The sequence below is a fragment of the Squalius cephalus genome (assembly GCF_949319135.1).
Source record: "Squalius cephalus genome assembly, chromosome: 20".
Lineage (NCBI taxonomy): Eukaryota > Metazoa > Chordata > Actinopteri > Cypriniformes > Leuciscidae > Squalius > Squalius cephalus.
Window position 1 is genome coordinate 29899602 of NC_137141.1, and position 14557 is coordinate 29914158.

The window sequence follows — 14557 nt, forward strand, 5'->3', positions numbered from 1 at the left end:
ATAAATTAAATTAATGTCTGTTTGTAGATTATTTAACATTTTATAGACCAAGTAGTATAAATAAGGAAAGGAAAACACAAAGAAAAAAAAAAGAAAGAAATTATATATATATCAGTTTACTTTCGGGTCAAAATGGACCCCAACGCAAAAAAAATTAACACAATTTAGTTTAAATGGTTATATCTCTTTTATTTTTTATTTAAAAATCTGAAAAAATTATGTGTATTTTAACCGTCTTAACACATATCCAAAGTTTAATTTCCGTACTAAACTGTGGATTTTTAAAACAATGTTATGTACCTCTTCCGGGTCACAACAGACCCGGAAGCATTAGTTAATGAACATTTCTATAAAGTGTTTAGATTATTATTATTCAGATTCCAGTGAGCAAAATCATGGAGGACAACACAAACAATATTTCCTTGCTCAAAAACATCTCCACATAAACTCCCTTGAAATTGGCCAACCGTGGATAATTGTGCTCCTTATTACAGTAAGCCCTGTTGTGGCTATGTAAATGGTAGCAAATTGCCTCCAGATGAGAGATTAAAGCCTACAGAGTGGATGACAGTCCCCTGAGTGCCACTGAAGGAAGGACAGATCCATTTTTCCTGATTGTGATTGCGCCTCGTCCCCTGGGCCATAACCAGGCCCGTACAGGAAAGAGCCAGGGTCCTGTCACCACAACAACTCATGCTACTAACTGAGACGTCTGGAAGCATATGTGTGTTAATGAATGCATGCATATTTCATGAGGGTTTCATAGTTTATCCATATTCAGTAGAAGTTTATTCGTCCTAAAGAAAGTTCAAGCTAACAAGCCTGGGATTCCCAAATGAAATATTTGCTACAGCTGAATTAATGCACTATATTAATTCATGTATTAAATCTTGTGATACTTGCATTGATATGAAGTACAATGGTCAGTGTTTTAAAAAGATGCCTAAAAAATTGCATTGGTAGTAATGTGGGCATAGAAAATCATTCCTACATACAATATGAGAGTAGGTTTATGCATGTACTAAAAACGGTTAAAAAAAATTCCTTTGCGTTCTTTTTTTACGTACAGACGACAACGTTGTCAAACTGATCCCCGTTCACAAGGATCTGTGGAAACGACTAAAAACGATTAAAAACGATGTATTATTTATGCCAGGACAGTAGATGGCGATGTCACTTTGTAAAGAAACACTACACGCCTATAGACTGAATATGTAATGCGCATGCGGATGACGTCACCGTTTTCACAAATTCCTGTTTTTTGTAGTTTGCACAAAGATGATAGCGGTATTGTTTTCAAAAGTTTGCGTTTTGCATGGCCCCAAAACGTTGTCGTGTAACGAAAAATGCATTAAAAAGTTTTCTGTTTTAGTTGAAATTTATGTCGTGTAAACGCCCCCCAAAAACGTTAACCGTTTTATCTACAGGCTATACAACAATACAAAAATATGAATGAGATCACTGAATGTGTCGCACCAATCTGTCCATTTGTTTATTTTTTTTTTGCAAGCTGAAATTTTCATATAAATTCCATATAAGAATAAGTGGAGCTATTTTTAGCTATTAATTTAATCTGTTTAAACATGCAACATTATATAAATGTAATCAAAATTTAAAACGACAAAATAAAATACCGTCACTATAATTATTATTAATGTAATTGACATTAATAATTGTTTGATTTAAGGGTTTTGTATTATTCTTCAAATAAACTTCTTGATTACAAATGATTAAAGTATAAATAGTTTATATATTTATAGTTTATAAATTTTAACATGTAAATGTAACATGTAAATGACATGCAAATGTCTTTACTATTGGTATGTATATATACATATACATTGGTCAACTATATATATATATATATATATATATTTTTTTTTTTTTTTATACCAAACTTAATTAAATTACCAATATAATTCACGGTCACATAACTTGTTATATTAAGCAATACATAATCCAATAATGAAGAAAAGGGAAGAAATTATATAATATAAAGGCTCAAACACAAATATTATTTCTGTGAATTGTGTTTTCTTCCTCAACGATTGCATCTTAGCTATGTGGCTATAAAAACATACAATATAAACAATGATTCCTTGTGGCCATGATTCAGTTGGGTAGGGAAACGTCAGGAAGGTGTTGCTGTGTGCATGTTGACTCATGCTTTCTTTTAGTTCTACTGACACACAAAGGTGATCCCTGAGGAGATGAGTGGACATGCTTTTGAACCAGGTGTAAAGGACAACAACGCTTGCACACAGTGTAGATAAAATACGATGCAAGAAATGCAATCTGTTCTGAATGTGCTGTCACTAGAAACATTAAAGGGATAGTTCACTTTGAAATTAAATTTTGGTATGTTTTAGCTTACCTCAAGGGCATCCAAGATGTAGGTGTCTTTTTTTCCGCAGTAGTTTCAATTTTGATATTTTTAGGTCAAACCGTTCTTGTCTGTCAGTCATATAATGCAGGTCTATGGTCACTATCTGAAAGAGCATGCACACAGAGAAGTCCAAATTAAACCATTCCCTATCGTCCAAATTAAACAATTCCCCATCGTAAGTACACATTGATGGCCTAAGACACGAAACGAGTGGTTTGTGTGAGAAAACGAACAGTTTTTATATCGTTTTTACCTCTTGTACACTTTCCGGCGCTTGCGCAGACTAAGCCAGAACGCGTGCACATGTCACACACCAGGAAGCGCGCGCGCCCTCAGATCACTTGGACGTGGTTGTGTAGAGGTAAAAACGATATAAATACTGTTCGTTTTCTCACACAAACCGCTTGTTTCATGTCTTAAGCCATCAATGTGTACTTACGATGGGGAATGGTTTAATTAGGACTTCTCTGTGCATGCTCTTTGAGGTGGTGACCATAGACCTGCATTATATGACTGACAGACAAGAACGGTTTGACTTAAAAAATATCAAAATTGAAACTACTGCAGAAACAAAGACACCTACATCTTGGATGCCCTTGAGGTAAGCTAAAACACAGCAAAATTTAATTTCAAAGTGAACTATCCCTTTAAGGAAGGAGCATCAAATAATGTAGAGTGGAGGCAGTGCTGGTAGGCTGAGCAGGATCAGTGGACCGTGTCGGCTCAGGTGTTCACTCTGCCAGCAAGTCCGTCAATGGAACTTGAATAAAAAGCTGGCAGTCGTGTTCTGGAGGCAGAGGAAGCCTGAGCAGACACAGATGGTCAGACTCAAGTATTATTAAGCTGGAAGTGTTGACGGAGAGGAAGCACCTGTGCGAGCCTCAGTGCTCATGAGTCAGGAAAACCCCACCAAATAAGGGATGAGAGTTGAGAGAGTGACAGGAGCGACAGCATGTCTTCATGTTTTCCTGACTCATTTCTTCAACCTTTTTTCGACAGTGATCGCAGTCTTCAGTGTCACATGATCCTTCAGAAATCATTCTGATATGCTGATTTTGTGCTCGAGAAACATTTATAATTATTGTTATTGTTATCATCGTTGTTCTTCATAATATTTTTTCCAAGCTTTAGGTTTAAAAGAACAGCACTTATTTGAAACATAAATCTTTTGTAACATTAAAAATATTGATAAATTAATTGAACAAATGTATCAATCCTTCCTGAATAAAAGTATTAATTTCTTTCCAAAATTAATTGGTAGTGTATATATATATATATATATATATACAGTGTATAATTAGTTTGTTTTTTGTTTTATGGACCAAACTTAATTAAATTACCAACATAATTCATGGTCACAGCACTTGTTATATTGAATCATAAATAAATTACAATAATGATGAAAAAGGAAGAAATTGCATAACATGCAGGCTCGAACACAAATATTATTTCTGTGAATTTTTTCTTCCTTGCCTATGTTATGCAACATTATATCTATATATAATATATAAAATGTAATACATTTATTTGTAAAATATTGCAAATATTTAGATGAACTATGTCAACTGTGATTATTTAATAGAAACTATTCTATGCATTACTATCCGTCTATCCGTTCTCTGTTGAGAATTGAGATCACCTAAAAGACATAAGTTAAATAAAAATGCATGTCCTTCAATTTTGAAACTTTGGTTTCTGCAATATTTATTGAGTTCTCTGCACTCTTCTATGATGCTGCCTTTATCTGACAAATTAATCTGCATATTTCACACAGATTGCTCATAACTTACATTCCAGACTGTAACACTGCCCGTTCATTTAGTTGTGATTCAAGAATCTGTAGCACATTTATGAATCTGCTCTCCACATGGAATTATTGGATCTGGGCAACATCACAAGTGCGCTTAGAGGGAACATTGCCAACAATATCTTCTGACATAAGATCAGATGACCGAAATATCCAACAAAGCAGGAATGATCCTCACTTTTAAAAACAGACACAGGACATTCACTCTAACAGGAAGCTAGAATCTGAATTAACACAAAAGCCTCAAATATTCCAGCACCACTATTATGTCCAGAGGGACTGAGGTCTAAGGCAAACATGAAGAACACCAGAACATAAAGTTACATGAAGGGAGAAAGACAATGTACATGATGCAATGAGGAAGGAAATGAAAGCTGGCATGTCGCATGACACCCCCAAAAAAGAAAATGCATTAACACTTGGAGGAAAGACTATGGAAGTGCACACTGCAGATGACACCGGAGACAGGAAGGTAAAAAAAAAAAAAAAAAAAAAGACAGGAAAAGAAGAAAATAGATTGGCTGCAATAATAGCAATGAACGAATTAACCTGCACATTCGGTAAAGTAATTAATGAATATGAGGTATAACTGTGGATGCATTTATCATTATGACCCTGCAGTTTCGCACATCAGTCACACTAACAACCAGGCGAAATACTTCAGCTTATTTCCAAGAGGTTACAGACTTCTAACAATCTGTAATTGCATATTTCTTAACTCTTTCCCCGCCATCAGATCTGGGAGCTTTATATAGCTTTTTATCTGTTTAGTCTATCCCTCACAGCCTCGCTTTCGTTTCAGTCGTGGCGCTGCTCTGAATAAGGTCTATTGACGGAATTTTCCGGCATTCCATGTTTTCACTGTTATACCGTAGGGGGTGGTATTACGCATCTCTGAAAGAGTGCAGAATCTCCGGATCAAACCACAGGCGAAGAAGACGCAGAACCAAGCAATAAAAGCAGTGCTTATAAGCAAACGCAATCATCAAACATTAAACAGAATATAAATCAAAACTGCCATGAAATGTCGAACCCGGGAAGGGTTAACGACTGTGTTGATTGACTCAATATACTCCATCTATGTTTTGATCATGTTCTGAATCTGATCCTGATGTAGACTTTGACAAAAACGTGATTTTCTCAGCTCTCTGTTTAAAATGCTGTTTTTTAGTTTTCTTTCTGAAACTTACCAACATTCAAGTGTTGATATATACAAAAGAATACATGAAGCTAGAATAAAATGTTTTTTGTTGTTGTTGCTCTTTTGAATGTCTCTTTTGATATATCGTATGTAGATATTCATGCAACAAAATATTCTGGGGGCCTTAAAAGTTTTGTGAAAATTATCAAAAATGTATGCGCTGGCTGGAAACGTAACAAAAAAAAAAAAAAAAATGCTGGCAGGGAAAGAGTTAATAACTTGGCTTCAGGGGTTCTCAGACTTTTCAGGACCAACTTTGATTAAACCAGGGGTATGCAAATGAAACATTTTTAGACAAAATCCTGGCGTTTTAGAGCCAGTGAACATATTGCACTTAAAGCAGTGAATTTTGTGTTTTTGTGTTGAATTGGGAGTAATTCCTTATTCTTTAATATCAGTGTTTTATTTCTAACATACACCGTTCACATGTAAATGCTCACCAAGGATGTATTTATTTGATCAAAGTTACAGTAAAAGTAATATTGTGTAATATTACAATTTTAAAATCACTGTTTTCTATTTGAATGTATTTGCAAATGTAATTTATTCCTGTGATCAAAGCTGAGTTTTCAGCATCATTACTCCAGTCTTCAGTGTCACATGTCCTTCACAATGTCCTTCAGTCATCAATATGCTGATTTAGTGATTAAGAATTACATTTAAATCTGTTCACATATAAACCGATCATCTCTTCCGAAAATGTTGACCAAACTGCGCAATTCTCATGGATTAGTTTTACAATCTCTTTATGAACTTTTTGAAGCGTCAAAGTGGTAGGCCAATGGAAGGATATAAATCTCAGATTTCATTAAAAATATATTTTGAAGTGTTTCGAAGATGAATGAAAGAGTTACAGGTTTGGAAATACATGACGGCAAGTAATTAATGATAGAATTTTCCTTTTCGGGTGAACTGTCCCTTTAAATATATACGGTGGCCGAGAGAGCTCAGCTGAAGAAAACACATGCAAACAGAAAAAACACCAGCAAATTAAGAAAAATCTTCTTTAGTTTGACAACACACGTGCTGCAAATGCACGACCAAATACAGAAACCAAATTTACAGTAAAAGTAATATTGTGTAATATTACAATTTTAAAATCACTGTTTTCTATTTGAATGTATTTTCGAATGTAATTTATTCCTGTGATCAAAGCGTATTTACACAACTAAATACAGAAACGTGCTGAAAAAAGCACAGACCACAGCGAAAATGTTTCAAGGGGATAAACCTGACCGGGACATGCTTATTGTTCAATGTCTACTTGTCAGTGGTGTTGTCGATGACCTGAATGGTGAGGTTTTTTTGTTTATTTTAAAATCATTTGTACGTTGTGATTATTAGCAGCACATTTCAGTATTTGGTTACGTTCTGAGTATTTGCAGTGTTTTTCTCGGGCAACGTATAAATAGGTGAGGTGGCCCTTTAAACCTCAGCTTCCATTACAGACACATCATCATGGGTGACACGTAAGCTTATGCTGAGGACAGCATATACAACAATGACACATGGAAGAATTTCTCCCAGTGCCTGACTCAACATATTTCGGGAACACTCCGCCCGACACGAGAGGGCAGGAGAAGACATTTATAAATGCTCTTCACAACCACATGGCCAATATTTACTTTCTCATTCTGTTTGCTTTTCTCCAGAAATGGTTAACAGTGGCAGAGGAGATGAGACAGGCGGGACGGGCGAGACAGGCAGCACAAAGGAGACATCTCTCCCTAGAGAAGAAAAAAAAATGCATGGGAGGGAGCTCACATTATTCAGCACAGACTCTGTCCTAGTCCATTGGGAATTGCAATTCATTCCACCCAGGGGCAAAAGGTAATCTGAATGCATTGCACTGCACCAGTTAGCACTAGATGGCCAGTCTGCTAACAAACAGGTTTAATAAAGATCCAGTATCAGCATCAAAATAGCTTAAACTAAAACTAAAAGGTGTTAAGCCCTTGGTCTTATCCAAACAGGACAGTGTCCTTGTGTGTGTGCATTGGTTAATTAATATTCACAAACTAAAAACTAATATATATTTATGCACTGGAAGAACACAGCTGGAATACCAGGATAACTGAGACTTTTTTGGTGTATTGACCAATTTTTTCCATCAACTAAGCTTGCACAATAAACCATTTAAAGATTATTTCATGCTCAATCCACTGAATTTAAAATATGCATTAAATTACATGCATTCGAGTTCTCTTTATGGAGCTCTTTAAGACTGTAATGTAGAGCATCTGTGCATTCTGGCTCTAGTTATTGTCTCCAAATAATTGTTTAAAGTGAAAAAAAATGCTAAAATCAACAGCATTCGTTTGAGTGCCCACAAAAATGTCGGGTTCTGTAACAACCCAAGCGCTCAAGAGGGCCAGATGTATTATTGTGCAAGAATCTTAAGCTAGCTAACTTTAACTTATTTGTTCAGAAAGATTCTTGTCACAATATATCATTATTAACAAAAATGAAATAAGAAAATGAAATATTATGGAAAAATAATGTTAATATTACACATACTGTGTGATAATACTGGCTTGCATCCGAAGTCACATACTTCCCTACTAGAAGGGAGTCTCATAGTAGGCAAAAAACAGTATGTGAAAAGAGTAGTAAGTTCGAATTCACAGTATTTATAAAAGATGAAAAGTACCCGAAGTGTGCATCCAATGGACAATTTACTATGCCATGAGGCCACAGGAGAGGATTTTTTGAATGGCAGTGAAACGCCACAACTGATGCTGGAAGGTCACATGACAATGACCACAATGTATGCTGTGCATGAATGTAGTACATCTGGCTTACATTGATACTACATGGTCATGCTAGCTTTTTTAATGGTCACAAAGTTATTACTTATTCAAAAGAAGTACCTACTCAGAGAGTATGGGTTTTGAAAGCCGCCACTGGAAATAAACAGTGCCGGTAACTGGTTGACACTCCAACACAGTAGGTGGTAGTATTGCACCTTAGCACTGTTTTTTAGAGAAAAACATAGACTGTAAAAAAGACGGACAGCGTGTCTCTTCTTCCCTCCACTGTAGAAAAATTAAGCCAAAATATCCCAGAAATTGTTGTTGCCCATTACGGCCATAGACTGTAAAAAAAGACGGACGACGCCCCTTCGCTCTCTTCCATTGATGAGAACTGAAGCCACCAGTGTCCCGATATGGTGCTGACATATTGGAACTTGAGTCTGCGCAGTAGCGATCTCGGGACCAGACCTGCGCAGTCGTGAGCTGGAAGTAAAGCCGCGAAATCAACGCTCCGCCCTCACTCTCGCAAAGAGAGTGCATTCTGCACACTTTTTTTAAAAATTGATTGCAGTACAAGAGGCTTGTTAAAATAAAGTAAACACAATCTCCTCAGTCCTCCGAAGATCCCGAAAAAAATGTCCGTTGGTGCTTCATTGACTACTTTGCTCAGAGAACCTGTCAATCACAGCTGTCAATCATGACGTTACACCACCGCATCACGTAACTAACTAAAAACCAACTTATTTTTGAAACAGACACTTGAATTTACATCAGCATGATAAAAACAACAGCAAATGAAAGAAACCACCTTTGGAAAAAAGATATTTGAAGTGTAATTTAATTGTTTAATTGGTCTCACGTCCCGTTGAATAACACGGGGAGGGAGGGGCTTATGACCTATACTAGGACCAGTCACCGGGGGGCGATCGAGACGTTTTGGCTTCACTTTTCAGGGCTTGTGCGGCACGCTTGATTACGGCATGCGGAGCACGAGTCTCAACCACAAGCACAGCTGTCAATCATGAAGTTACACCCCATTTTTATAGAATCAAAAAACTAACTAAAACCAAACTTACTGGGAAAATTAACCCTTGAACATACGTCTGTGTGACAAGAACTACCCAAAATGACAGAAACGATCTTTGGAAATAAATTATTTGAAGTATAATTGGATTTTTTTAGTTTGGCCCTCGTCCCATTCGATTACATGGAGAGGTTGGGGTTTAAGACCTATACTGCTGCCAGGGGGCGATCAAAATGCTTTGGCTTCACTTTTCAGGACTTGTGTGGCACACTTTTGGCTGATAGCTTTATTGTTTTTTTGTTTTGTTTTTCAAAATTTCTATTGGTATTGAGATAATTCCTTTGGTTACAATACTCATGTAAAGACAAATCTGATGTTGTGAGAGCCCATAGCTTATGATATTACCTGCTACAGTGCCCCATGTGGTAAGCCTGAATTTTAATTGCAGTATCACACATTATGTAATACAACAATGTATGAAATCAAACTTCTTTCAACTATTGTATTCACATCATGCAGTCATCTCCCATGTAATACCCATACTGAACTGATATATGCTGTGTGTATTTTAAACTCTGTCACACAAACACTACAATTTCCCTGATAGGTTTTACTCAAGTTCAAAGAAACCATCTGTGAGATGATTGTCCAACATTGGGAATGATACAGCAACTCCCTTCCTTATACAAGTGATCAAGTGAACAGAGAACAGGACATGAACACATTGTATAAAATAATGTGAATATCCATTCATTTGCAAAAACAACACAGTCAATGCCTTCAAGGAAGGTGGAAAAGTATTAGGGTCAAGGACAAACTTCAAGAAAAGCTCATATTTAACCCTCTGGTGCTTTTCGCATGGCTGTCAAAAAGTGCAGATTTTTTTTTTTTTTTTAATTAAATGAATGTACTATATTTTATTTCGATAATGTTTTTATTTAATATTTTGTATTTTTAGGGAATTTTATGGTACTAAATTGTATTTATGCAGTTATAATCCATTTTTTCACTTTTTGAGCATTGACCTGAAAATGATCTTTCCAACCTAAACTGTCATAAATACTGAATGCTTTAGCAGCACAGAATTAAGTTTGGTCTCTTAAAGATAACACTTGGCAGATTATTGCTGAAGTGAAAAAAAGTTTTAAAAAGTGAACTTAAATTTTATAGAATTGTATGTTTATTGTTATGAAAACTGCGCAAAAATACTATTTTAAATTTTTATATGAAGTTTATATTTTCCAAAACATGTTTTACTCTTAAACTGCAAGAAAATCATCAAAGCCATAAATCTAAACAAGTTTTGTTTAAAATTTGAGGTTGATATATAAAAAAAAATAGCTTTCAGTAAGATTTTGTTTGGGCGCAGTACCAAAAGTTTCCATTAAAGAAATTAGTTTTCCAATCATTTCCAATTTGGTCGTTTCTGACCATGAAAAATACAAGTGTGACTATTTTTTCCAGGACCATTTAAGATTTTTGAATAATGTCCATGATTTTTTTTTGTGTGTGTGTGTGTGTGTGTGTGTGTGTGTGTGTGTGTGTGTGTGTGTGTTTGTGTTCAGAGAGCCAAAACCTTTACCAAGTTTCGTACCATTCTGTTGAAGTATAAAATTATATAAAAAAAACGATAAAACAAAACATTTAGTGGACAAAAATGACCGAAGAGCACCAGAGGGTTAGGGGCCAATAAAATGTAATTTCACAAGTTCATGCTTAGATATAATCAGAAAATATACGTATTAGACGTGCTGTCCAAGGAGAGGGCTCCGAGCTCTGAAATTTGGCCCAAACCCAGAGTACTCTCCCCTTAATGCCTGGCTGGGATCGGAATAATCGAGAGTGAGGAGTTGGGGTGGAGGAGGTAACAGAGGTAAGTCAGCACTATAAGCCTCCTCTCATGCTGATTGTTTCGATTATCTGAACATGCTTCTCCCGAACTTTGTTAATTAAACAATATGTGGTTTAACCATCAAGCTATCAACCATCAAAGTAGTAGCAAAATGCTTTCTACAACCTAAATAAATGGAAGTGTTCACATCTTCATTTTTAAAAAAGACGTCCATTCATTTAGAAGAAGTGCTAAATATTTTAGAAGTGCTTAACCTTCCCTTTAAAATAATCACCAGAAATAGTAACTGCAGGTGTTTCCTTAATGGTGAACGTCATTTCCCCAAGTATAACATGTTCCTGGATCAACGTCTTTGTTGATCCTGGAACAACATTCCAACCAACCAATCAGATTTAAGGGACATGTTTACAGTTTATGTCACGATGATGCTCACAACCAGGGTTAGGAGTTTCTACATCAGTATTATTCACCTATCATTTTAGATTTTTGGGATAAGTTATAAGTTTAGGGGTAGGACAAAAATTTTGACTAGAATGTTGTTCCAGGATCAACAAAATATGTTGATCCAGGAACATGTCTTACTTGGCAAAGTCACGGTGACTGTTTGGGAACTTCCTGTAACTCCTGATATAACGAAGTTTTGATGCAAGCACAAGAGAGAGAGACAAGAGAAGACAGACACACACCCACACCTGGTGCACGGCCAGTGATATGAGAGACGGCATTAGTGTATTTGGGGAAAATGAATAGAGGTTTAAGTCATTTGTGAGGTCCGGAAGAAGTGTGTGGTTTTTGGTTTTACTACGCCTGATAAACTTTGTTCTAACCTGCCACTAGCAGGATTAATATTGAATGACAAAAGAACACACACTTTTCACTCGTTTAATGTTTCTCACTGCTCATTTTAAGCTTCTGTAACTAGACAATCCTAGATTTGCAGCAAACATTCCCTTCTCTACTATTCTCTGAAATTATGAACATGATATGAAAGATTGACATAAAGTTTAATGATCAGATGAAAGCTTCAGTTGTAGTGGATGTAGGCTATACAGCCATTTTAATCTGCTTTGACACAAAGAACTACTTGAGTACCGGTAATAAAAACTGTCAAGCATTAGGTTGAGGGCCTTCCAAATATGAAGTGTGGTGGTCTAACTAACAGTGTTTGGCTATTTGAACTACACACATGACTAACAGGTGCATAAGCCCATTTGTTTAAAGCATGATGAGAAGGAATAGATAAGAAAGTTGAGGTAGACTCTCCTGCCAACATTTCTCCTCACAGTCAGGACTTGAATTAGCCATCTCACATAACATGAGGTGCGATATTTTACCTTGAGATGTGGGACAATTATCTTTTTATTCAACTTTGTGAAACTTGGCATTTCAAAGTGGATAGTTTCGAATGGATATAGACAGCATGCCATTTTTTTCCTATCTTAGTAGTTAAAAGGGATAGTTCACCCAGAAATGAAAATCATCATTTATTCACCCTTATGTTGTTCCAAACCTGGATGAGTTTCTGTCTTCTGTTGAACTAAAAATAAGTTATTTTGAAGAATGTTGGTAACCAGACAGTTGACGGTAGCCATTGACTTCCATAAAAAAATACTATGGAAGTCAGTGGTGCCCCACAACTGTTTGGTTACCAACATTCTTCAAAATATCTTCTTTTGTGTTTAACAGAAGAAAGAAATTCATAAAGGTTTGGAACAACATGAAGGCAAGTATTTTTATTTTGGGGTGAACTATCCCTTTAAGAGCACATGCTAGTTCTGACGACATAATATTGCTCAATTAGTCTCTCATTATCTTTGACAACAATAGAAAGAATATAAATATATTGTCTGACTGTTGATGATTGTGTCATCCATGCTTCATTTCTAAGGCGAGTCAGTGTGTCACACGCCTGTGGGTTAGAGAGGGTGATGCAGTTCGTCACGTTTCGTTTCATGACTCAACGCTTTCTCTTGCAGCACTTCAAAAAGGGATCAAGTTATAGAGGGTGTTATAAAAACAGTCGTCTGCGAGGCTTTACTGAGCGCCGTGTCAAAAGTAAACTAACTCATTCATTCTGTCAGTTTTTTCATGACTGTCAGCTGCAAGAGTGCACGTAGACACGTTCAAATCCTCCTGATCCTTTTTTTTTATTCATTCATACTTTAGAAAGGAAGACTATCAATTGAGTAGCCTCTCTCTGTTCTGGACACGTAAGCTAACAGCAATAGCCTACATTAACGGAGCGTTTAAACATACAAATTTATATTCTCACACCCAATGAAGTCTTAAGGGCCATTCACGCTGGACACGTTCTTATTCAGATACATAATATATCAATAGAACAAGTTTTTATTTAACTTTTTACAGTTGAATTACTTTTAATTAGACATTGAGACCAACAATTAAAAGATGTGCATATACTTTTCAAATCGCACGAACGCGTCTTGCGTGATACGCGGCAAATTAGAACGCTACGATCAAGCGGTATCGCTCCATAGATTAAAATAGAGCTCTTGTATAGTAGCGTGACATCGCTCGCTTGCAGCGTAGCCAATATGGTTTATAATGTATGTAGGTTAACTATATATATATATATATATATATATATATATATATATATATATATATATATATATATATTAAAAAAACGTATGCTCACCTGTGCAGGTAAAAGGTTCAACTGGACCGCAGCAACTATTTGTAACAGTGACGTCAAATAACTCATCTCGAATGCCAGGGCAAGTCTTGTCGTAGAAAAATCCAAACAGTAGTCCATCCAAATAGTAATGTCAAAACGGAAATTTCAACATATATTCCACAAACAGTTCTGGATGGGCAGCTTGTGCCTTCCTCGTGTGTGCTCAGCTTTCTCAAAGCGTCCAAATAAAATGTAACAATCCGGAAAATGCGCTAAATATGTTAGCAATATTTTATCTTATCTTTTTGGTTTCATAAAAAAAAATCAGTGGTGATACGTCACTTAATTGCATCCAATCTATATCGCCTCGGGTAGATGTACGCGAATACCAGCGGTAAAATGTTTCAAATAACCCGTGCTTTTTTTAATTATAGTTGGCAGGTATTAATCGTCCTCACGCGCCACTTGAAATCCAGCATCTGTTTCCTTGTGCAAGATTCCTGCTCGCGCATTTCCCAAATATAGTGGCACACTTCCACATGAGCGCCCTGACTACCTTTCAACAAGTTGATCATTTAAATCTCCTCCTCCTCCTGAAGCTTACTCATATTCATGCTGTCCTCCCACTGCCCTCCCCTCCATGGACTCACATCTCACACTTTATTTCACATTCCAGATCAGTAACTCTATTATGTTTAGAGCCATATTCGACAAAAACTGCAAAACATACACTGAAAAAATGGTCCCCTGCAAATGTTATGTTAAGGAGCTATTTCTACCCGATCTAATCCACAAATTTAGTTTTGCTATATATCCTACCAATATTGATATATTAACATAGTTATCTTTGGTTATACTTAAGGTGCCCTTGTTACAGTGTAATTATACATTTAAGT

At 36.1% G+C, this 14557-nt stretch overlaps 1 protein-coding gene across 1 annotated transcript in view; it reads right to left on the bottom strand.

Annotated features, from left to right (window-relative positions):
- The window catches only part of pgfb (placental growth factor b), a 28240-nt gene extending 14021 nt beyond the window's left edge, over positions 1-14219 (bottom strand). The window contains exon 1 of the mRNA XM_079852691.1: positions 13683-14219. Coding sequence (XP_079708817.1) covers positions 13683-13799 — 117 coding nt within the window. The 5' untranslated portion in view covers positions 13800-14219. The remainder of the gene's footprint in view (positions 1-13682) is intronic.
- Positions 14220-14557: the final 338 nt, after the last annotated feature.